This window comes from Corvus moneduloides, chromosome 14 (assembly GCF_009650955.1).
Source record: "Corvus moneduloides isolate bCorMon1 chromosome 14, bCorMon1.pri, whole genome shotgun sequence".
Lineage (NCBI taxonomy): Eukaryota > Metazoa > Chordata > Aves > Passeriformes > Corvidae > Corvus > Corvus moneduloides.
This window is the reverse complement of record NC_045489.1, coordinates 7,775,242-7,801,611: the sequence shown is the minus strand read 5'-3', so window position 1 is coordinate 7,801,611 and position 26,370 is coordinate 7,775,242. Positions and strand designations below refer to the sequence as shown.

Here is a 26,370-nt window from a genome sequence, read left to right as displayed (position 1 = left end):
TGTCTGTCCTAACACATCCCCCACTCCTCCATCCTTCCTCTCCTGCAGTAAGAGTTTTCTCAGCTGCCAAATTACTCCTCTCAAAAGGCAACCCCAGTTGGTTTTATGCCAGACTTCACTGCTGGGTGCTTTTTTAGCTGCAGGGAGTCATCTCGCATGACCTCTATCCCATTAGCAGCTCCTGCAGCAGCTCTCTCAGTGCACTAACAGACCCGTCTATAAAGCCAGTCAAACGCAGATCTGCTGGCAGACCCCTTCTACTTCCTGCTCCCCAGAGCTCAAAAAGCCTTACAGAGGTAAGATGCCCCAGCAGGAGAAGGGCAGCTCTGTCCTCACAGGGGAATTCCCATAGATCAAGGCAAAGTCTCCTGCAGACACCTTCATGTCAACTGTCCTGCTGCAAGGCTGGCAAACCTGTGGATCTTTAATAGCCACCAAGAAAAAAATGCCTCCATCCAAACTGTCAAAAAGAATCTTTGTGGCATCTCTGGCCAAGATGATTCTCAGAAGGCAAGAGAACCTCTGCTCTGGAGACAGGCTGAGAGAGCTGGGGGGATCCAGCCTGGAGAAGGCTCCGGGGAGACCTGAGAGCCCCTTCCAGTGCCTAAAGGGGCTCCAAGGGAGCTGAAGAGGGAGTCTTGACAATGGCATGGAGTGATAGACAAGGAGGAATGTCTTAAAACTGAACGAGAGAAGATAAACCTAAGATATTAGGAAGAAATTCCTCTCTTTGGGAGTGGTGAGGCCCTGGCATAGGTTGCTCTGAGAAGCTGTGGATGCCCCATCCCTGGAAGTGTTCAAAGCCATGTTGGACAGGGCTTGGAGCAACCCAGGACAGTCAATTTTTTTTTGTGTCCCCAGGAGGGATACAGTGATATGCACTGGAAGTCAGTGCCTAGGCAGCATCCTCCCACAGTCAAAATGGAGTGGGTATCTCATAAAGGATAAAAAATAAATCATATGCATACACACACATATATGTACATACAGAGAAAGAATTCCTTAATGCTCCAGACCACTAACAATCATATTTAAAATAATCAAAAACCACAGCCTGTTTTTCTGAGGGCTGCTCAGAAAAGAAGTCAAAACCTCTGTAACTCCTGAACCAGACAAAAGCCCACAGTGGCTTTGCCCTTGAAAGCTGTAGTTTAAATACACTTCAGAAAAGCTGTGACTTCAAACTCACATACTTGGTGTCAACTGCTATTTCACTCATGTCGGAATTACCATCCATTCTGAACTGTGCAGCTCTCAACACATCATCAGAAAAAGAAATAACCACATGAAAATCAGAAGTCTGTGGTTAAATTTTATTTATCAGTTCTATTGTTAAATGACACAAAGTCAGTGGATTGGCCTGTAAATCTACACAATAAGACAGCGTCTACCGTGGAAATCAGTAGAATTTGATATGGTTATGACAAAATGGTATCCTTATATTCGTACATCCCCTATATACAATAAACAGTATACACAAAGAAAATGCAACTAGTCTCTGTAAACCATGCACACCACAGCATAAAAAAAAGATGCACCTCCTGCAACAGGCCTCCAGCTCGCCCACAGTTAAGTCCTGTTTACAGCAGTGCCTTTCAGTTTCAAGAGCGAATTATTTTCCCCCGTGAAAACCAAAATACAACTGAGACATCATATTGGCAACTGCAGTTCTTGTTTAAAAAAAAATTGCTGTACATGAAGTTATTCTCTTCTTGAAGCTGCTAATGCAGGGTATTGGTTTGCTGCTGCTTTGCTCTCCCCTTGCCCCTGGCAGGGTTGCTGCCCCCAGGCTGCCACACAACATCCACTTCCAGGTAACTTAGGTGTGGAGCTGTAAGATGTTTTTAAAGCCTTCTGCCTCATTTTCTGCCCCCCTGCCTTCACGGTGTATAGAGTAATACAGGTGAAAGGCAACAGTGCAAGTGAGCCTTGTAAGCATTGTGTCCCTGGGAATACAGGGGGCCCTCTCCAGGTGTCTCCACTCAGTGCCACGCTCAGGAGCACTGCAGGACAAATGTTCTGAACTTGCTGAATGTCTGGCCCAAGCCTTGCAGAGGTTTATATTTTTTTGCATAGAGATTATTGGAGCCCCTTGCACCATGTCCCCAGTCTGCTCTCCCTGTGGGTCTGGGGGAGGCTGGAGGGCTGCAGGTGATCCCACTCCGGCTCTGCACCTTGAGCCCCAGCAAAGCCTGCTTGGGAGCAAGCTGCTGCACCCCATGCACCACACATCCTTCTCCTCCTGTGTAACTATGGCTATGGAAAAACTGGCTTCCATCATTTTCAGTCCTCATCTGTCATTGCTATGAAGGGCTCAAGAGCACAGGAAAAAAAAAAAGCCCTGTTCTTATCTGGTGTAGCAAAGATTTACTGGGAGTAAATCCTAATTCAAGTGTAAGTCTACTTCTGTTGAGCAATTCTCTTCATAATATTGCTGGGATTAGAGAGCTTTATGACTTTTTAAAGACACTACACAAATATCAGCAACATAATTTCACCTAGTTTATACCACCAATTATTAAGGAATGATAAATTCAGCATTATGTATTCTAGTGGGTAAGAAAGACTTAAAATGAGACACTGTTACAGGATTATAATTTCGAGAAGGCTTTATGAAACAAACATGAGAATGTGCTGTAAATTTTCCAGAATGGTTAAAATCATACTGCCCTGAAAAATTCTGGAAACAGTGTCAAATTACATTGGCATTGAGTTCAGAGATGTATGTTTGTTGTTTTTTTTTTTTTTTCAGTATGAGATAGACCAAGCTTAAAACTCTAAACAGCAGTAGGTAGAAAAAGTTTAAAATTTTAAATATTTATAGAACTAGAGAAATTACTTCTATTACTTTTAAAAGCCAATATTATACATAAAACTAGTTGATAATTTTTCTAGACCTTTATTGTTCCCTTCATTGCCCACTCATTAACTTGGTAAATACCATAAGCAGTTGGTGCCCTTGAAAACACATTATTAAAACAAAATTAAGATAAAATCAAAGGGAAAAGGTTTTGTTCATATACTGTATTGTGAGAGTATGCTAAATGCTCCTTATTAGGAAATGAGTTTGCTTCCCAGATTGATTTCAGCTGAGCATCATAAACATTTTCCAGCATCCCGTTTCGTACTCATAGCTAATTTAAGGATTTTTTTCTTTCACTTCTTTTAAATAAATATCCAAGCAAACATTTCTGATGAGCCGAGTTGGTTCCTGTATTTCATAAATAATCCAACAAACCTAAAAAGGACAATTTAATTACACGCTAAGATTAAGTGTTCCACGTACAGTACAACATTTATGCAAAGGCAACTGCAAAGGCAACATTTTGACCTCATTTTGCTTCAGACCCTTGAGAAGCATCACTTGTCGTCTCTGTTTTTCAGGTTGAGTTGGGCTCTGCTTCTTTTCCTCACCTGGTAGATGCCCCGCACTATCGCCGCCACCGCTCCACGTTCCCTGTGTAGTCAGTGCTGGAGCTGTTCTCCCCCTGCTCCCTCAGATGTGCCTGCTTCGCCCGCAGAATCTTCCGCTGCTCCTGGCGTTTCCGCCGTGCTTCCTGGTGCTCCTTCTGCCGCATGTACTGGTACCGCTGCAAAAACAGGTCTTTTGCATAATCGTACAATTCCATGTCTAAAAAATTGAGGGCCTCGATGTGCTGCTGAGTCTGCTTGTCTATCTCCACACTGGAGGCCCTTGTGCTATTGTACTGTGTGAATGGCGAGATGAAGTTCATGTTGAAAGTCTTCTCAAAGAGATACTGAGTCTTGCGCTGGAACTCGGTCAGGCCAAAGAAGGCCATCCGCTTCAGGTTCTCCTTGGCACTGTCCAGCAGAACCTTATTTCTCTGCTCCTCAGGCATGACCGACAGGTTGTAGCATCCCACCAGGCTGAGGTCGGAGAGCATGCGGACCTGGCGGTTGTTGGCCAGGTTGTAGGGACAATCCATGAACTCCTGCAGGGAACATCCTGACCAGTCGTCCCCTGTGTAGCAGCTGGGCAGCTCCTCGGTGGTCGGGGACCGGCCATCGCAGACATGCAGGGACGCCTTCCATGTCGCTCCTCGCTGGACATGGCGCCATTCGCTCAGGTATCGGGACACAGGGTCACGCAGGATGGTGATGTAGTAGAAATTCCTGCCAAGGGGAGAGGAAAACAGAGCATTTAGTCCCGTGTGTCTCCAGCACAGAGTGCATTAACGCTCAAAATCAATACAAACTGGGAGATGCACTTAAGAGGCTTTCAGCAGCCCTGCTGCAGAGGCTCCTCTGCAAGTTCACCTCCACAGGGCGAAGGATGGCTGAACAACTCCCTGGGGGGAGTGCGAAGGGTTGTATCTACCTGCACATACACAGAGCTGTCTCTGTTTAACAGGTGTTGTGTCTACAAAGGTCAAGGGAACCCAAGACTCCCCCCTGTGCTGGGCTGTCCATGTGGCAACATGCTCCTGCTGGTTGGTCACCTCACACCTTGGGAGAATACTTGAAATATCTCCCAGGATGTAAGCCACAACCCAAGCAGGACACAGGTAGCTCTGACTCTTTTAATTTCCTTGTACAACACAGCTGCACTGGCAGGTCTCCACAGACAGCGAAGAGCTGCCCGTGCTACATTCCCTGATGAGCAGTTGTGGGTCTCAGCTGCACAAGCCTCAGAGCAGCATAACACCTCTGACGAAGGCATTTCCTACAGGACCTTTCCTTTCACAGGCCAGATAAATAGGGTGTGCCCAGAAGCCCCAAACCACGTCCACCCTAATGAGGACCTTGACAAAGGTCATGTAAATCCTGTTTTATTCTCCTGCCTTCATGTGATATAGGACTGAAACAATGAGAGAGGAGAGCTAAGTGACTTACAAGAAATTAAAGGACGCATTACAGCATTTTGTAAGAGAAAACATTTTCGAGGGAAGCGCTGGCTTTGGTTAGAAGCAACAGGATAGCAGCATATGTGGGGGAGACGCTGCCACAGGGAACCCATTAGGCCACCAGCTGGAAAAGCTGCAAGTTCAACCACAGAACTTGCCCAGAGTTCACTCTGGGTTGCACATTAATATCCACCATCAAACGCTATGCTGTCCACCATTACAGCCTGAAGACAGACACAGCTCTTTGAACCTCCACTAACATGACCATGGCCTCACCTGGATGATGCTGGAGGAACACCATCAGGATACCAGCTATCTGCTTAAGCAAATGGAATTAAAGTAGCTCAATAAGCGAACTGTCCTGCCAGGGAAGGCCACTCCTCCAGGAAGAGGACACCAAGAAGTGTGTGCCCAGGAGCCCTGAGCACCTAGGGTGTGATTGCCATGTCCTAGGTGCTGTGTTTCTCCTAGGAGGAGAAGGACATTAATTTGCTTTCTCAAGTGACATCATGACTGGCCACCTTGAAGTCAAACTTTTGTTCCCTATCATATCCTTTGGCAGAAAAACCACTAGATGTCAATGTTTTACAGAAAATTGTCTTTGAATGGACTAAAAAGTGATTCACAAGCACAAAAAGGATCCAACTGCACAAGGAAAGAGAACCTGGAGAGTCACCATTCCTCTTCCTATTTAGAGAATCCACACTCATAAATAATTAAGTAAGTAGAAAGTACAATAAATGTGCAAAACCAAATAAAACCAATGAGCCCAGTACAGCATCAGTAGCTGGAAACAATAGCACTTGATGCTTGGAGCTCGGACACCACAACTGGCACCATCCCCATCCTCACCTGGGGTGGTGCTACTGCCACCCCCCCTGCTCAGAGGGATTTGGCCACAGATTCACACAGGCAAAGGGAGCTAAAGCCCCTGCCACAATCCCAAGGAAGGTCCTTTTCCACAGAAGTGCCATTCAGTGATTTCACTGTGAGAGTTGGAGGTAAGAAGGAGCAAGAATAAAGCTCACTTTTCATGAGTGAGTGGCAGCTGCTAACCCCACACTGTCCCTTGCAGAGATGGGGAAGAGTTTTGCTCTGTCTTATCTCAGCATGTCTCAGGTATCATTGGAGAACCCAACCTGGCAAAGTGAAAGGGCTTTCCATGAGTGCCACCTCAATCAGCTGCTCCAATGAGCAGGAGCTGTCCCTGATCACGTTTGTGTCTCAGGCTCCTTTGATGCAGCAGCAACACAGCCCTATCAGGATCCCCACATGGGGAAATGGAGCACCTGTGGTACAAAGCCAAGACCCTTCTTTACCTTCTGCCAGGACTCCTGAGCCTTGGAGCTAGTTTACTGGGACATTGCACTAAAATAATGACCCAACCATATAGCACCAACCTCTACATTAACTATAGCAACTAACACACAGCAACAAACCTCTGATTACTGAGAAGGCAAAAGCAAAGCTCTGCTTACCCCAGAGACCCTTGTACAAGCTGGCCCATGAGCAGCTCAGCTCAGGGGAGAAGGGTGCAGGCACAGGGGTGCTACCAGCTGAGGGAGAAGGCCAACCAGACTCTATGCTCCAAGGTCATCACAGAAATCGATGGGGAGTTAATGCAAGAAGGGAAACACATCCTGAGCCAAGATCGATACAGTGAGCATTTTATTATAGTTCAAACTCTTTAGCCACTCTCCCTTTGTGCTCTTTGGCCACAGGCGGCGACTAAGTGTCTCCCTTGGCTGCTGTTGTAAAAACAAAAGAATGAATAAAAACTCGTGTGCTGGTGGAAGAGGCTGTGTTGTAACAAATCACCGTCAGCCTGGGTTGCCTCATCTGGACAGGTTATCTCCATCTGTGCCTGCCAGGGAAATGCTGCAGTTGAGGGAGACCAGGGGGGATAAGGCTGAGTAAAGATGCTCACTGGACTCTGCAGTGAGTATGGAGGTGTCTGGGCTTCCCCAGCATCCTGAGCTCAGGATGCCAGGCAGGGATATTCATGGGATGCCCCAGACAGGGCCCATATCCTCCCTGGCCTGAGCACAGCTCGCTGAAACAGGCTCGCAGCTGTTACTTATTCCATGTTGTTACTTCCCAGATGAATCCTGCTTTCAAAAAATGAGAAGAGATGTCTTAGAGAGAGATGGTTTGTCAGTTGCTGGGCCAATCTCAGCAATTTTATGCATTTCTCCCCTTCTTAAGCCTGCCTATTAAAATGCTACCAAAAGATGCACTGACCGTTTTGGGAACATCTGCTTTTGCCCCAAGCCTCTCCTCCAAGTTAGGAATCATGGCAGCTCCAGGAAAACAGCCACACTGCTCTGCATTCATCTGAACTGAGCTTCAGAAAGTCACAAAAGCTTTAAGGCATCCTCAAGTCAGAGCCATGCCAGAGATATATTCGGCCATCAGCACTTTGAGCATCATTCTTCTGCAACAGAGGAAGACTCAAAGCTTTTCAATTATTTTTAGCTCTGTACGTAACACCTTGTTCTTTCTTTCTTACCAAGGGGGCATTGAGCTCCTGCCCATTCCTTTAAGTGTGTGTTTCAGAGCCCGAAACAACATGTTTGCAGGTAGAACTCCAACTACCACGAATCATCCCTCCAACTTAAGAGCTGCACTCACCAGAAACACTGCTTTTCTGATGAAGTTGGGTGGCCATGAAGCAGAGAAAGGGAGCTCGAGGGCAACTCACAAATTAGGTTGACCCTGGAGGCATCAGGAATGTAGGGTGATGTGACAGTGACTTGCTTCTGGTATCTCCCTGAGCACTGCTATTCCTTGAGGAATGTGGGGACTGAACAGTCCCACAATGTTGAGTTTGCTCCCCATACTGCATCTGCTTGCTTTGAGGGATAATCCCGTGGTCACACAGTGTCTCGGTTTTTGGAGACAAAATTTTAGGAGGAAGCGCTCCAGAAGGAGTGCCTCCTCCAAAGGGAAAAGGGCCTGCCCTTTTCCTCCACCGATGAGACAAATTAGTAACAGCAAGTGAAAGTGGGAAAAAAACCAAACTGTTTATTAATACAAAACAAAACAGGGTAGAATAGGAAAAAAACAAAACTCCAGATACAACAAATGCCTGGAGAGGGAACAGACACACAGGCTTGGACCAGCTGGGGCCACCCTGCAGGCCTGCCGGGGCCACCCTGCAGGCTCCCCGGACCGGAGGGAAGGGAAGGGGAGGGAAGGGAAAAAGAACAAAAAATCCCAACACAACCTTTTTCCAGCTAGCCGGAACAAAAAAACCCAAAGAGCAGCACAGCGCTCCTGGAGCACTCCCTCCCGAGCCCTGCCGAGACCCTTGGAGCCCCCAGCCGTTGGGCCCAGCCGTTCAACCGACCTGCACCTGGCTTCGTTGCTCCGGCCCCGCCCCCCAGGTCCATCTTAAATACACAGTGTCCTTGGGCATTAAGCAGATGGTTAAGGAATAAAAAAACCCCTTATAACATCACCCCAGGACACACGGTCCATTCCTGCCAGCCTTTTCCCCACCTCTGCCAAACACAGGGGCAGAATGAGATTCCCTTTTTTCAATCTAATGAGTTTTTTTAAGAATCCTTGCACCAAACTTCAAATTGCAACATTAAAAAAAAAAATTAAAGAAAAAAGAAATTGAAGTCTAAGTGAGGAAGAGTGAAACCCCAGGGGATAACAACACTGAGTAAAGCCAGCGACTTCAGAGTCTGGAGAAACTGCCAGGGCACCCACACCATGGTGCTCAGGGGGGTCATTGTGTGCAGAGCTACGGAGGTGAGGAGACGGTGATTCTTACTATGCATCAAAATGGGTCAGAATCTCCCAAAGTCAGAGCACATCTCATCCCAACCCCAATGCCCCACTGTTTAATTGCCTGTTGAGGTCGAGGGAGGCTGGAGGTCAGACACTGGCAGTTGCCATGGCTTCAGCCTGGAAACCTGAGCCCAACTTGATGGAGCTATGAGGCAAGGACTGGAGAGGGGAGCTGAAAGCTGAACATCCACTCACCATTACATCCATTAGTGGATTAGTAGGTGAGGGACTGAGTGACCTTTTCCCATTTCTGCTGAGAAATGAGGCTGTAGTAAGAAGGGCTTTGTAGGTTACCAAGGGAGAGCCTTTGCAAAGGGAGCACCGCAGCCCCAGAAACATCCCCATCTTCCCCACAGGCTGTTCCTAAGGGCAAGCTAACCCAGGAAAACACAGCTTCAGCACAGGGCTGAGGAAGCAGAGCTATGATTTCCAGGGAAAGTACTGGAGCAGTCCCATTCACCATGCAAAAGTAAGGCTATGCTTTAAGCTGGCTCAAACACACTAGTTTGTATCTAGGTCAAGCTTATCCAGATGGCAAGCCTGGCTAGGACGTTTGGCATCACAGATGGGGCTTGTGCAGTGAATGGGAGGCAATTTAATAAAAGTGTCTCCATCTCTTTGAGGGGAAGCAAGCAAATTTGTTAAGTTTCCAAATCTGTGTGCGCTTTTTTCCCCAGTTCATGGACTTTGTGGTACATTAACAGGGCAGTATTGATACACAGGACTCCTTTAAACACAGGACTCTTTTAACATATGAAACATAAAATTCTTTTAACATAGGTGCTTTAGTATAAAGTATGGATTAGTAAAAGTTGGGTGTTGGCTGCTATGCTTGACTGCAACCGCTTTTGCAAGACAAGAAGCCTAGCCCTGGAAAGGGGCTATGATGATAAGTGAATAGGATATGCTATACCTAACGCTAACTGCTCTTAAAAAACAAACCTGAGTGGACTAGGATGATAAGGGAATGGAATGCGAGCAAATGGGTTTGGCTAACTGCTTGTCTGCAGAACAGAGGCCTAACCCCTACAGGCTAAGTGATAAGGGGGAAGATGCATGCTAACTGCCGTTTTAATGACAGATAGAGGAACAGCCACAAAAGGGTAGAAAAATGTAATGGGAGAATAGGAACATAATCAATACACAGTTATAAATAAAGTATAACTAATATAGCAACAAAATGTGTAATAGTAGAATTAAGTGTGTATTAACAAAATAGATACGATAAATGTATTAAGAATAGTGTGCTGTGTTTGTAACCCTAAGATAAGGAAACCACAAGTCATGTAAGACCCCTTAGGACTGTAACTCTAGATAAGTGACCAAAGCAAAGGTGGATGACGAACTTGTAAACATATAATGATGAACTTGTAAACAGAGAATGACAAATTTGTAAACGTATAAAAAGCCTCTATAAGATGACCATGGCAGACACGCATATGGAGGTGTTAACCCCTGCGTGCTCCCAGCCTGCCCAATAAAGGCGTGCTTTACTTTACAGTACCTTGCTGTGCAGTAGACTCCTTTGAATCAGTGAGAAACCAAGTTCTGCTCCAGGCAAAGATGGATATTCTGAAAGGAAAGTTCCCCCTGAAGGTGCAGGGGCAAAGGGACAGACCAGATTTGTGCCACATCCAGCAGAAATGCAAACAAAACAAACTAAAACTCCACAACAGAGATTCTGCATAATGCAAAGGATTAAGGACAGAGCTACTGAAAAAGAAAAATAATCACAGGGTTGGTACTTCAGCACCAGAAACAATGCACAATCACCAGAGGCAGCAAGCAGCACAAGGACATCCATGTCCTTCCCCCCTCCGCACAAACTGCTCATGCTGCTGAATAAAAATCTACAGAGCTCGTTTATAAGAGCAGTCACATACTTATTTTAAAAGCTGAGCAATTTGGGGTTTGAGATGGCAACTTGTTGCAGCTCATCTGACCACAGGAAGATGTTCCTACACTGTGGCCTCGCGCACAGATCTGAGATCCCATCTCCTTCTCCTCCACTGCTCCCAGCAATGAAGTGAAACTGTCGCAGACAGGCTCCTGCACTTCTCCCTCATCCCACACCACTCGGAAAATGTCCCTGCTCAGGATTATTTCACAGCAAAGTCACAGGCAATGATGGAAGGTCAGGAATGCAAACGGTGCAAGTCTCACATTCCTTGTTCTGCTTTTAGAAACCCTCCCAGTGGGCTCCAAAGCTGCTGATGGATTTTAATCTCTGGCAGAGGGTCTCTCAGCTGATCAATCATGGCCACCACATCTCCCTGAGAAGTCAAACTCAATTACACCACGCTGGGCGCTGAGTGCTTTGCTCCCAGAAGTTGAGGTTAATTCCCATCAAGAGAATGATAACTGAATCAAACTGAGAGTTTGATTTGCTAATACCACAGATTGTTCCTCCAAGAAAAATACCCCTGCTGCCTAATTTGTTGGAGTCTGGCATCTGTTTGGAGATCACTCAGAAATAGGCAAAGCGCTCATTTAATACTGTGACTCATCCTAATTCTTGACAAACTTTGTCACCTAGAGACACAACTTAGAGGACAGGGATGAGCATCATGGTGAGAGCCTCCCCTGCCTCAACCATCCCTGCTTGGAACCTCCCCCCAAAATGAGAAAGCCTCTTCCCTGCCAAGAGCTGCTCCCACAGCATAACTCACAGAGATGAGACCAAAATATTTGGCAAGCTTACTGAGGAAGTGCTGGGAATCAAATGTTTGCATCCACTCCAGCTCAGTCCCAGATGCTTCCCAGCAGTGATGTGGATGGCAACGGCAGCAGTGGAGATGCATTCATTGTCCATGGGCTTTCCACAGTGCTGCCCTGCTCCCAAGGCTTCCCGGCCCCACAGACAGTGGTAACAAACCCCATCTCAGAGTGGGAGAGAAGCAAGGGGAGCTGCCGAGCTCCCTGTGAGCTGCAGGGAGAAGATCTGATGCCCAGTATTCCATGGCTGTCTCCACGCTCTGGATCTGCAGCCTGGCTGCCCATGCCAGGGCCTCCCCTGCCCCTGTCACAGCTCTTCCAAGGAGGCAACCATGGAGCAGGGGTATTGGAAGAGGACTGCTCCCCTTCTCTCCTCTCCCCAAGGACTTCAGTGCAGCTCCTGCCTAGCAAACAGACCCTGGGCTGGCTCCTACTTGGTCCTATGAGACGTCTCTTTATTCAGTCATTTAAATGGAACTAAACTTCCAGGTCCATCTCATCCAAAATTCAAAGTACAGTAAAATCTAGATGAACAAATCCCTTCTTCATTAAAGAAGTGATGGATAAAGATTATGGGGAGGGAGAGGAGGAGGACCAAACCCCTTTTCTCTGCAGCAGCCTGCAAGACTACCTGGACTGTATTCCTCTATTCTGGGTCTCAGGGTGGTAGAAGCAAATCCTGCATTAGCTCTGAAAAAGGGCCTGGAAGGAAAGGAGATAAATATTTCAGGACTGCAAATTAAAGTCCTTAGCAAATGCAAATTTACATTTCCTCTAAGTAATCATTATGTTTTCACTTCCATCAGCACCCAATGAATCACAGAGATGTTTTGTCTAGAAACGCTAATGGTGGGGGTAGGAAGCCAGCAGCCTACCCACAGCAACGGCAGCAGGAGAGAAGTACCAGAGGAACCCATAAAAAGGAGCTCAATTTTTCAAGAACAGCAATGACACCAGCCCATCATTGTCCGTGAAATTACCAAATAGGAAAGATCTGCAGAAAAAAAGCATTTCAGGCACAGAGGAAGGCAGTGATTTTGCAGGTCAAGGTACACATTCATATATGTGCAGGCATGGCATATGCAAACAAAGATAATGAAAATAAGGCTTTAAATAAGTAAAAAATATGCAGCCTCACATACACACATGCTCCCAGCTACCCTCATGCACAAAATAATTGTCCACAGTGTTGCCTGAGGAGGGGAGAGTGGCCCTGCAGATCTGCCAGAATGGTATTAATTTCATAATTGCCTGTATTATTAAGATCTCTGCAGGATACCCCTGCTCACAACCAATGCAGCAAGAATAGTGGCCTTTTAAACTGGTTTTTTTTCAGTAGTGCGTAAAAAGAGAAGCAAGTTTCTGTTTTTAGACTCAGCAAACAGAAGAGTGGCTCAGCTGCTGGTGCCAGTCCCCAGTCCTCTGCCTCCAGGCTGGAGTGTGGCATAGGAAAGGGTGGCAATGGTGGGCAGAGGGGCCCAGAACTATCCCACCCACCTGACCTGCTGGATAAAGGACTGAACTGCCCTTTGGAAACACCCAGCTTCCATCACAGCCTATATAGAGCAATAAAGCTTCCCACCTCATGAGCTTAGGTATATGACAGAGGCATCAGGATGGAGGGCAGCAGTGGTACTGAGCCCCCAGGCTGGACATGGGAGGTAAAACCCAAGAAAAGGAGAGAGAACGTGACAGGAGGATCAGTGTGTGCCATGCTTCCATCGTGATGGATGACGAGCTGCAGTACAGGTGATGCTGGATTTGTGAGGTCTCGGCAGCATGCAAGGCCTTGGCTTTGGAAAGTGCCTTTCTTGCCTAGGGCAATTATCCCTTAATAAACACGAGGCAGAGCTGAATTTTGCTCTTAATACACACCAAGAAAACTCAAGGTCTAAGCAATGTCTTTTAAAACATTGAGCTGTGACACCCACAGAGTGCCAGGAGCACCTTCCTACTCCTGGTGTGAGGAGCTGTCCCTGTCCCCTGGAGCTCCCGGAGCTGCATCACACACATCTTCCAGGCGTGGTCCGGTATCACAGAGCTCTTATGGATTCATTAGAAAGCATGGCAGATATCCCAAAGCGAAAAGGAGGCCACTGCAACAGAGCTGGTGAATAACAGGATGCTGCTATAAATCAGATCTTTACAACAATATTTACCCCACCTAAATGCTACTGCAGGAATTAGTTTCAATGTGTAACTGATATTTCTGCGGCAGCAAAGACTGAGGTTTGCAAAGCCTACGCTGCATAAGCAGCGGTTTACAGAGATGGAATAGCGGCAGTTTTTTTCATTTTCCAGAGTCCACTCACCCTTCCAAGAATCTTAATGCCTCATTGATTCATAATACAGTACATAAAGATTTCATTTTTTCTTGCACACAGTGATATATTATGGAGGCAATCTATTTAGCCACTGAAAAGTTTGCTTAGTAGAGAAATTTGGAGTTTTGACATTCAGGAAATTACAGTCATCCGTAAAGTGCGATTGATATGCCAAGGCTAACATTTTCATTGCACTTATGGAGCCAGAATAACTATGCTAAAATATTTATTATATTCTAAAAAAAAAAAAAAAAAAAAAAAAAAAAAAAATCCAACTTCTTGTTTATAAAAAGCATATATTTAGCAATAAAAAAGCTTTATCCTTATATCCATATATTTTAGCTATGTCTTAAATGCGCAAAGCCACATACTCTCTGACCAGATGAAAATACTTTTAATAATCATATAAAACCAATATTTCAGACAGGCTTTGCTACGTGCAAGCAGAGGGCACGAGCTGACACGTGGCTGCATGGAGCTGCATGAAAGAAGAGAAATGAGATAGGGGCTGCCACACCGAACCTGCCCAAGGTCTCCCAGGGCTGTGGACACTCATCCTGCCAGCTACCAGCCAGCCACGGGAAGAAGGAGATCACTGAACCCCGTGCGCTTCATTTGCAAGTTCTCTGGCTAACACGATCCAGGAGGAAGTGGGTGGGGAGGGCCCCCGTCTCAGCTTGGCATGCACACTTGTCTTCTTTAGGAATGCATGAAAATGAAGTTGTGATTTATCCTATTTCCTGAGCACTCACTGCTGCTTGAACACCCTTTCCTACTCCTTTGTATATGAAAGTAGCTACTACTGAACATCCCCGCCTCAGCCCTGCAGAAACCTTGGAGCTCTCAAGAAACAGACCATACTATCAGCCCCAAGAACTCTGCTTTTTTCCCACAATGGGAAATTAACTCCAGAGGGTATTTATAAAATCATCTGTTACTATAACAGAGCTCAATCAATTCTCTTCAATAATACATAAGAGGAGGTTTGGCTCACATGAAAGAACGTAATTCCTTCACAAGCCATTTGCAGATAATCTTCCATATGCCAGTTAATACATCCCATGACAGGTTACACAAAAGTCCTTTTAAAAACTAAACGGAGGATATATAGCACATTAAAAAGGCACATTAGTGCAACTTATATTTTGCTGATCATAATTACTGTGCATACAGAAATCCAAGGAAAATCCTTCCCAGTCTTTCTAAAATTTTGTCAAAAGCAAGCCTCTATTGAAAACGTCTTTGCAATGTAATTAATGAATTGATACTAAAATAATTCTCAGCCTGCTGCCAAAAGAGGGGTAGAGGAACGGACAGTGTATTTACAGCTGTCACTTCTACAGTTTTAATTTCAGCTCTCATTGATTCTGTTGAGCACCATGAGACTGTATAATGAAGAAATCTGAATCAGTTGAAAATACCAAGTGTGCTCCTGCCCCACTAGGGCGCTACTGTAATACCATGTAACAGAAGGGGATTCTCATTTAATTGAATTGGAAACGAAACATATATTAGCTACGAAAACTTAATCAGTGCAATAATACTAAAATGTGCCACTCAGACAAGCTATACTGATTAAGTCACTTGCAAACACTTCCGTAATCATCACTGAGACTTGTGGCGTTAATGATTTAAACTCACTCTTCTACTCCAGGGAACAAAATTGCAATTTCATAGTAGACAATTAGAATATTTTAAGTCCTGTCTCACACATTACAATACAGTCTCCTGGCAGAAGCACCGGGCCTCATCCTGTGGATACATCTTGGGCTCTGATGTACAAGGTCTGCATGGATGCTGGGATGTTTGATTTAAGATGGGAGACAGCCCTGAAAGCAGCTGGCTGGCTGGGAAGTGTTTCTGAGGTACTGGCTGTGGTTCCTCCGCAGACTTCATCTTTAATCCTGACTACTTACTGATGGCACACTCCGATGCACCACAACACTCTGAGCTCCAAATAGCTCCCAGCAGACCAGGATTTTAAAACTCGTATTCATACACAGTTGACATAACTGGATTTAAATTTTCATGGAACAGCAGAGTGCATTTTTAGTAAAACTCCATGGATGCATTTGTTGTGTCAAAGCTCAGCTGGGAGGGGTTTCACATCAGCTAAGCAAGCAAGCCTAAGTAAACATTGCAAGATATGCAGAACATCTTGTTTCCCACATCTGCTAGTTCCACCCCAAACATTCAGTAAAAGTATACCTTACTCAGTCTGAGTCAGTGAGGACAATGCCCTCAAAAAGCCACGTTAATGGAAAATGTCACTTTAGCCTCTTATACAACCCTGAACAACCCCAGGGATGTGTCCATTGTGTTGTGCTCAGAAGGACTATCCACACAGTCCAAACTTGTGGTGTGCCTGGATACTGGAGACCGAGCTGGCAAAACCTCATCAGATGGTTTCCTGGTGGTCAGTGACAGCACATTTGGCACTGAGATCAGCTCGGACACATTACATTTTTCTAGATTTCAGATGCACCCTATATTGTTAATTAATTTGTAGCATTAAGACATTCAAAATCCTACTTGCAGATAGTCAAAAGTGAATTCAATTTTTCCATCTTTTCAGTGCCATGAAGCAAATTCCAGCCAAAGTGGCAGCTGAACTGAGGCCACCACAGAGAGGCAGAAACCTGGGTTGGGCAAGGAGAGGAGTCCAGCTCTCTTCTGTGCCAGCTGAAGGACTGGCACAGCTATGCAAAAAGCATCCAATTCTGCTGTCCATGAACAGTGCTACTTGTTTCACCCTTTGCTATGGCTCTCTCACTGTGAGGGTATCACAAGCTTGGGTCAAGATCTGACCTTTCTTTGAGTAACTTCTTGCTGCAGTTCTTGAGCCTTGAGGTCCCAGCCCTCACCACCCACAGCCAAACAAGCAGGCAGCACTTTGAACCCTCAGCTGGAGGGAATTCTTACTTAGACTAGCTGAGAAACCCTTAAAATCAAGCTGATTTCAGCTGAAACCAAAGATAACCTACCCCTGCCAGAAGGGATATGATAAACCCAGTACGATATACCTAAAGCAAAATAAACCACATGACATGTAGGGTTATTCACTAAGGTCACAGTTCCTTCCAAAAGGATCTGCTGTTGCTCTCACTCCCCATACCTCCTCCTCAAAATATGAAAGAAAAAAGGCAAAAAACAAAACAAAACAAAAAAAAAGGCAAGAAGCAAAACTCCTCTTTGAGCAGCAAGAGATGGCTCAAAACAGAATCGTTCCTATCTGAGTATCTCTTGAAATATTTTCAGAAGACACAGTTCTACTCCTCCATGGATTATTCTGGCTAAAAATGTGTGTGACATTTTAATTATCAAGTACAAATGTTACTGCAAGCAAGCAATGAAACAGATGGTGTCCTGAATTTTACAGTACAGCCACATTTTCCAGCTCAAATTTACAGTTCACCAATCATCAGCTTTAAGTTCTGTCTCTACTGCATCTCCCCTACCCATCTGAAACACCACAACCCTCCAAAGCTGGGAGTGCAGCTTTGGGAAAGTTGGGAAATTTTGGGAAATTCGACCCAAGCTGTCCTCCTCCAAGCAAATGTTTCCAATAAGGAAATGAAGTGGAGCACAACTCTGTACATCCCAAAAGCATGGGAGGTAAGAAGTGGGAGAGCACTGAGGAATTGCCCTACTCAAGGAAGCTAAGTGGTGATCCTGATATCTCCATCTCCATGAAGGACCTGATTTGTTTATCTCATCCTCTTCCTCAGTGAACACCACTCATATCAGTTATAAGTCCTGAGATTTCCTTCTCTACCCATCTGGTGTATTCAGCAGTCCCCTCAGAAGGTGTCTCCAGGGAGAAGGGACAGGATGGAATGAGTGCCCTTTCAGGACCCACCAGTGCCAAGTCCCACATCACTGGGGAACAACAGAGTAGCAAAACCAGAAGCTTTTCCATTCATAGCTGGTCTACCATCCTTCCAAAAAATCCTCAATGCCTAAGATCAGAATTGCACTTTCGCATGTATATATTTCCCCCCTCTTACAAAATACGAAATATAATTCAAGACACAGGAGCCACACATGTGGATGGGGACAAAGAGGACCTGCGAATATCCATCTCCTGGATTGACAGCACCATGGCAAACACGGTCTTTGCTTTGAGGAGCTTTATTATCCAGTTCAGACAACACACTGGGAGAGGGTGTGGGTCCAGTGACTCCTGGGGAGTCAAGCAGCAAACACTGTGAGCTTTCAGCTGTCTCTCCTAGCTGTGTGTGGCCAGGCTGAGGAGCAGATGATGCCCTCATTGAACAGGCTCTTGATTTAACGGGCTGTGACCAAACTGAATCCTGGAAAGCTTTCCTGATATTCCACTCCATTCACCTCCACTAAAGGGGAGCTCCTGCCAGGGCTTATGGCATCAGTGCTGCAATTAACACAAGGAAACGTTTTCTGGAAAGGTGTCCCAGAAAGTAATACAATGAACATTTCCTCTCACCACTCACTGTACTGAGCAATAATTCCTCTCACCATCAGCATCAGCTTCAAGCCAGGTCTCCAGGGAAGGGCACCCCTCCTGTCATGCCCCTGTGCTGGCACAGTGCTGGGACCACCAGCTCTGCTCTCACCATTCAGCTTGTGCAGACACCCCTGGGATGTAGAAGTACTACTGCAAAGATCAGACAAAGGGAGAGGCTGCACAGGCCAAGGTATGGATCTTTTGGACCCCAGACTTTTGCCATTTTGTTTTGAAATTGAGTGGATCTTTGGAGGTGGAGAGGCCAATGCCAGCTTTGCAGACAGGTAGCGATGTTTAGTCACAAAAGAATTTGCCATGTAGACTCTGCCTCTTGTGTGTAGATTTTCTCACTGTCACTTAATCCAGCACCACGCTGGCATCCAGAGGTGAAGATGGCAAGACCTGTGGTGTTCCTCTAAGCCCACCTGGGAAACTCTTCCTAAAGGGAACCAATCAGGGCACTGGTAGATCAGAAGGGGCTGAGCTTGTCTTGGAGCACAGATGCTTTAACAAAACTTTCCAATGAACTCCTGAACACCCAGGGAAACACGCCTGGGTATTTTGTCCCCAGGGAGAGAAGCCAAAGCAGTGTCCAGTGCCCCCAGTGCTGGGGCAAGTGGCCTGGTTTGCAGCAGATCAATGCCTGTGCATTTGAACTCAGCAAACAGGTGCTCCAGAGCATGATGAAGTGCATGGCAGCAGCTCAGGCTCTGCTCTCAGTCATGCTGGCAGCTGGATTGCTGCAATAAATAAACCTGAAAATCTACTGTCTGAGCAGCAACAGCCTCTTCCTATGTCTCCATCCCTGGAGGGGTTAATCTAGAATAATCTAATTTATTCCCAAATTGCAGGCAGCAGTGTCTTTTCCCATTTAATAGATTAAGAAACTGTGCTCTACCAAATTTATCTGAACAATTAATTCCCACAAAATTACACTGGGTTTTGAACTGAGGTTGATGTACTCCATTGTATCTGCAGGCTTAGCAATCCACCGAGGGGCCAGATAAATGCACAGCTAAACACCACCTGAGTAGGGTTTTCTGGCAAAGCATCTGTGCAGGGATGGGGACAAGAGCAGCAGGTGCAAAAGGGCTCCCAACAGTGGTGATCTGGGCCAGCGCTCAGGCACAACAGCGGCATCCTCAGTTGCATCTCCCCCATCCTGTCATTAGAACAGCAGCACCCCCGTAACTCATTTCAACATACTGTGACTGGGCTCCTCTTCACATTATTTTAAACAAAATGACACTTTCTCTAGACACTTAAATGCATCCTGGTCTCATCACATCAACAGAGGAAGCATATTTTTTCTGTTTACGTGAAAGGTGATACTGGATGCATCATACATTGAAATCATTTGCTGGCTTCCTCTCTCAGCATAAGTAAGGGGAAAGTAAGTCAGAGAAGACAGATTTTAAAGATGTGTGCATATGCACGATCATTTTCTAACCTAGAACATTATTAAATTCTTTCATATATTCATGTGAGAACTGCAAAAGATTATGAAAGTAGAGATGCTATCACTCATACTTTCCCAGAGCAAGGATTAGGGAGCTTTTTTTCCTAATAAAAGCTATATATTTAAATACTGTTTGGCCAAGCTCTAGTTAGCACTGGCCAACAGAGGTATAGCTCACATCCCTGCTGTGCAGAATAAACCTGTCTGCAGGTCCAGCCCAAACACAGGGCAAGACTGGGCAAGAGACATCACATGCTTGTCAGAGCTTTGACCTTTTTATGGCTATTAGATGCCTTTACATTTCTGCAGTTTTCACAGGCCTGAGCACCCTCTACCAAAAATACACCTGTCCTGGGGTGACTTTATGATGTGTATCCCATGTCACTGCTCTACGCCCAGAAATTAACTTTGTGTCTTTCTATGCCTCTAAACTGAGCCTGAGAGGGGGAAGGAAAAACTGAGCAAAACTTTTTCAAAGCAGTTTGCAGCTTGTTCAAGGTCACACAGAGATAGCAGTTTTTCCCAGCTGCCGCAGGGGAGCGAGGAGGCACCCAGCTTGCTGCTTTCCAGTCAGCTTTTGGGCCAGTTTTTTCAGTTTCCTTTTCTCCAGAGAGAGACTGAGAGTTGAACTTTGCTTTCCCTTCCCTGGAATTTCGGATTTTCTTCCTTTTCTACTGGACTGCTTTTAACCTCAGAGCACATCAGGAGGACTTTCCACCAGGCACAGAGGGCCTGGCCCTGGGCCAAGCCCCAGCTCCGAGGAGACCAAAGGGAGGACTCTAACACTTTTTCCCAGGTTTTTTCTCCACAGCGAGAGATTTTATTATTTAGCATTATTTTCCTTTTCCTGTGTGTTTGATAAATAAATAGTTTAATCTCCTTCACTTTCCTTCGAGGAAAATTCATTTTTCCCAAACCTGGTGGGGGAGGGGTGGTTGTGCCTTCTCTCAGAGCATATATTTCTAAATTTGGCCAAACCGGAACAACACCCCACATGGCCCATTCAGCTTCTTCCCAGCCCTTGGAGAGCTGAGCTCCGCCAAATCCTCCCTGAGCCATGCTACCCAAAGGTATTGCAGAAATCTGGTTTGCAAGTGATGCTAAATTCATCTAAACAGCTTTATTTATGAGAGGTGTTACATCCCACATCTTGGGGAGACAGATCTGTCACTAGAATTGCCTCTTCCTGGCTGCAGAAACTGTAACTCTGCATCAACATTACACAATTATTTTAAAACCACTATTTAGATAGCTTTATGATAATGGATATGTACACCAACTCCAGTGCCACAGAATTTGCACAGCAGAATTTTTTATCATGCTTCTTAAAGATTAATAATTTAAAGCAAGTAGTAACTGTGCTAAGATGTAGTCTTATGTTTTCATCACTGCTTTATATTCTCATAAATATCCAACATTTCCAAGTATGTAGGAATCTGAGATGGTATTCAAGAGAAAAAACTGCAACCAATATATCTTCCATTTATGGAATTGAATATTAGATCATATTCAAAGTACTGCTCTTAGTGACTGATTTTGAATACACAAAATGTATAGCCATTGCAAATTCACCTTTCACTGCAAAGCTTTGCTCTTGTAGTGACATAACTTATTGCCAGATTAGAGCCCCAAGTACAGCTGGGTTGTTTTTAGTGTTCTCCATTCCCACAAACACGACTGGGAGAGACAGGTCATGCTCTCTATCAAAGTTGTGCTTACCACATAGCAATATTGCAACACATCCCATTAGAGTTATGTCTGCTGAGTCTGTGAGCACAGACTTGGCTGCAGGCACCTCCTAATGGAATTACATAATTGGAGGCATGTCATCTAAATCTGAACAAATTGGATTCCCTTGTCATGCACTATTGAATCAGAACAGGAAGAACACTCCATGCTGTTATCTATGGTAAACCAACGGCAGCAAATCAAGCATCACTAATATTTTGATAATGTGATATTTATTAAAAATGGGGGAGAAAAAAAAAAAGATTAAAGTTTCATGTAAGGCATGCCACAATCATGTTGCACGGAAAAATGAGCTCATCCGAGCTTGGTTTCAGACTGGGAATTACGTTAATGGTTTATGACGGTTGCGATGTTAAGAAGATGTAACTGCAGAACCACACAAAGCTGGTTGCCTGTAGCAGCCAGGGAAGCGCAGACAAGGATTTGAGACAGGCCCCACTGTCGTGGTGCCCCAGCCCACTGCGGGGTTGGGACAGCGTGATGCCAATCAATCCCAGCCCATCCCCTGGATCGAGTTTCCCGAAGAGGCAGACTCAGAGGGTGGGTCGAGGGGCGGCTCAGAAGCCTAAGCCGCACCCCCTGGGCGGTGCCCGGGTACAAGCCGCCTCCCCCGGTTCGGGAAAATTCCCGGTTACTCCGTTGTTCACTGGTTCTCTGTTGTAACTCCCGCCTCTCGGTTTCCCCCAGTGGTTCTTGTTAAATTGTATCCTCCCCCTGGCTTGTAACTCATTGGTTGTTTTCCTCTTTCCCCGCGGTTTTCAAACTCCCTATAAAACTGAGGACAAGCCTCCAGGGAGGATCCCATCGCATTCCATCCCTTCCGAGCTTGTTCGGGTTTCAAAACTTCTAACAATAAACCTGTTAGGAGGCAGACCAGAACAGCCTCTCTCTTCCTTTGTCTCCAAGCTAACGTGAGCCGATACCATCGGCTCCTGCCATGTTCCCTCTGCAAAGAAGCCAGCTAGCCAGCTCAGCCAGCAGCTCTTTTCCTGATGCCGAAGTCGCTTCAGCGACGCACAGAAGAACGCAGTTGGACTCTCTCTGACCTGGGGCACGCCAGAGCTCGTGCCTCGAGCACAAGAACTGCGTTACCCCACCACCAGCTCTGCGTCTGGCAGGAGTGACAGCCACCAAGGTGTTTGCTCTGCTACAGCCCCTCCCTGCCCAGTCTGTGGCGAATCACAGCAGTAACATTCCCATCCTGCAACCAAATTCTCTAGCCCTTACAATTCAAAGGCATGCCCTGCTTTTAGTTTACAAGTATATCAACTTTAATTTGGAATTATGGGGGGAATCATAACGAGGGAGCAATAACTTTGAGCATGCTGAACTGCGCATTCAGGGCAAATTTTCACTGAGTGCTCAGCTTGACCTCCAACTCTGCACATATGAAAGAACAGAGGCACTAATTACATTACCAGAATCACTAATCAGCTCATTGCATCTTTACATTTCATCAGCTAAATGCCGGTGCAAAATGGGAGGCTTTTTTTTCCCCCCTGTAAATCAGCTCTTCAAGTCTCACCAGGATACTTCCATGAGCACATGAAATGAATTCATTAACAAAAACACCAAGAAAAAAAGAAACTAAGAAATTAATTGTGAAGCCTTACAAAATTCGTGGTTCTCATAGTTAATTAACTGTGGGCCAGTTCGGGTTCCTGTGTCCACACCAGGCCATCAGGGCACCTCATGGATGGAGCTAGCCCCCAGCGCAGCTGTGAGTGATGAGCTGGGGGGGCAGAGCACGCACTCATTGTCTGGTCCAGGGCATGAAGGGGTTGGGTGACGGGCCGAGGGTCTGCAAGGACAAGAGGGGTTGCTTGCAGTATGACTCTCCTGGGGCTGGCACACTGCAGAAATTCAGGTTTCAGTATGCCAGCAGCATGCTGGCTGCACACTAACAGCACCTACTCCACTGCCTCTGCCCCAGTGCCAGCAGTGCTGCTGCACTCCTGCAGGACTGTGCCAATTTGCTGATATATATTTAGCATGAGGGAGAAACTATGTCAAATCACCAAATAACCTCAAGTTGTGACAGCACACAGCAGGGGGAAAAGTGTTAACTACCTACTGAGCCTCTCCCTGTAGATCAACACTGAAAGGAGTCAAGTGAACATTTACTGTGAGCTCTGGGGTCTGAGCATGCCCCCAGTCACAGCATAGGATCACACCACAGGCAGCCCCACTCTGCAAATGCATGGTCCCACCCTGGCAGCCCCTTGCTGTACCCCTAAAATCTGCACAGTTTCCTGGTCTAAAGGACCATTAATCTATATGGACAAAAGAACTGCTTGAAGAACAACTGCTCCTTAGGGCTGCCCAGCACCATGTTTTCAGCCAAGTGGGTTTCTCCTGCCCATAGGTTGGAACAATGGCACCTCACAGCCAACTCAGTTGCTAAGCGCCCCAGGGTAATTGTGCCACAGAAAGTGAAAAACCTGGCGATGGTGGGAATGGGGTAGCTCTCCACAGCAAGGAAAGAAGCAATGACAGGAGAGCCCATGCTCCAACTGTGACTGTCCCGCCACCTCTTCAATGCCACCATTTGGTCCTGCCTTGATGGCTTATCCAGCCCAAAATATTGCACTAATACTTAGTGACATTTCTAGATATAAAATGAGGGAGAGGGAAAAGGAAAATCAAAAACCAGCTCAGCTATTTTGCAGGAGTTGGCAATACCTGGCACATGTTCAAACTAAAGGCCCTAAATTCCACGGACACTACCTGATCTCTAAGCATCGCTGGAATTAAATCCGAGCAGTTTCAGTATCTCTGACAGGAGGCCTGGATGTGTGGATTGCTCACCCTGGCACTGCCCTGCAGGAGCACAGTAGGGACCTGTACCCAAACGCCCTGCTTCCATGGCTCTCTGTTCAACTCACATACTGGAAGCTATGTTAACTAAATTGCAAAGATTGTTTACCTGTTCCTGTCAGGATTGGAGTATCATGGGGGAGTCAAATGACCACAGCACAAACAAAACTGAATGGGATAATTGACAGCAGCACTCCAACTCTCTTACCAAACCATCTTTTGTTAATCTGCAGCTTCAGCCTTTTCTGCCACCACATTGTGACCTGTCTCCTCATATGCCCATCTCCACAGAGCTCTCTTCCTTGATGGCAGTACCTTGCTCTCCTTGACAAAAATGATCCTCTTAAGCAACTGTGGCATATGCAAAAGACCTGAAAGCCTAAATTACATGATACACCCTTACATCTTCACAGCAAGCATCAGCCTGTCTTAAAGCCTCAGCACATGTGGTTACATAAATGACCTCAACCATGTTGCTAAGTCTGAGTCATTGCAGGGCCTGATGACACCGTGCTATATCCTCAAGTGACATGATTGACGCCACCAGACTACAAAGACTTGACACAGTCGTGTTGCAGAGAGGCCACTGTTTTGGCAACAAACATGGAACTGAACTGTGGACCTTCAGGATGGGCAACAACAGATCTGTTCTTGGCATGAGAGCAGGGAACTGGGGCTGATGCAGGCTTTCAATCTGATATGGCTTAGAAGGAGCCATGGCAAACATCCCACAGGGCAGTGAACGTGGAGTCAGGAGGACTCACCACCTTCTGCAACACCAGTTGCAGAGCTGAGCCAGCAGAGCTCTCAAGCCATCTGGGCTCACCACAGCATGACAAAACCCCCAGAGCACCACAGCCAGAGAGGAGAGGTGTTGGAGACTGAAATACTGTATTTTATGACTTAAACATTTTTATGAAGGACCTTTGCCTATTATAGCAAAACTGTATTACAAAAGCTGCAGAAAAGACCACCACACTTTGAATAGGCCTTCTGACTGAGGCCCTGGACCACTTGCTGATGAAGACAAGATAAAGTAACAACTTAGGGCTGGGGAAAAAGGATACATTCACAGACCACAAGGCTTAACACGTTCGGAGTGGAGACCGCAGCCCCAGGGCTATCAGCTGCCCAACCCTCACACCAAAGGGTGGGGGGAAGAGAGGTTTTGGCTGTGCGGGAAAAGCCTCTGGTTAGAGGTGCAGTTAACACCCATCCTCTGCTGTGCATGGGACCCCAAGCTGCAGGACCCTTCACCCACGGAAAAGCTTATCCACAGGAGAGGGGTGTCATGGCCCATCAAAGGCCCCCCCCCAAAGCTGTCCCAGACCCTGCACCAGAGCACTGCAGCATGATGCAACAAATACACAGCATTGCAAGGGACAGTGTCAAACTGGCCCCCTGCAAGGGAGGCACGTGGGTGTTCCCACCTGGCTCTAAACATATATTAATCCACTGGATTCTGTACTTTTTAGCGTGGTGGTGGGGGACCCTCACCAACAAGAAGACCAGATGGAAGGGAACAACAAGACGTTGTTGGGACCCCCAGAAGGGTGATATGCTTCTACCTAACCTCTGTCTCTCTCTCCCTGTTCCCCCCCCTTCTTTCTTTCTTTTCTCTTTCTCTTTGCTTCTTTTACTATTAAATAAAATATGTCAATTTTTTGGCACCAACATCTAACCTCCTTTGGTTTGTGATAAACAGCTATTATAGCATTGGCTTTCGCGGGGAGTGAAATGTAAGAAATATTATGTATTAGAATATGTTAGGAAATATTATGTGCAAACATGTTAAGAATAACTTTGCTATGCAGGTATTAACCAGTTAACATTATAACTGGGGTCAAAGTTACAAGATGCTTATATAGCTTGAGTTATAAGAGACCTATATAATCTGATTCATAACTTTCTATACCTATATAATCTGAATCATAACTTTTTATACAATGTAATAGCTAGTATATGGTTAGCTAATTGCTTAAATAAACGGAAACTCACCAGGTGAATAATCTCAAACATAGACAAGTATAGCTAGATGAGGGAAGCAGTAGGATGTACTAATGAAAAATTGGCAAAAGTGAAGCCAATAAGCCACAAAGTAAAGAATTTAAACTGGTTGGATACAGAAAGACCTAGGAACACCATAACTGTGCATGCTCC

General features: G+C 45.8%; 1 protein-coding gene across 1 annotated transcript in view; it reads right to left on the bottom strand.

Annotated features, from left to right (window-relative positions):
* Positions 1–1,298: 1,298 nt before the first annotated feature.
* The window catches only part of HS6ST2 (heparan sulfate 6-O-sulfotransferase 2), a 138,158-nt gene continuing 113,086 nt past the window's right edge, over positions 1,299–26,370 (bottom strand). Inside the window, exon 2 of the mRNA XM_032123923.1 lies at positions 1,299–4,134. Within this exon, the coding sequence (XP_031979814.1) occupies positions 3,432–4,134 (703 nt within the window). The 3' untranslated portion in view covers positions 1,299–3,431. The remainder of the gene's footprint in view (positions 4,135–26,370) is intronic.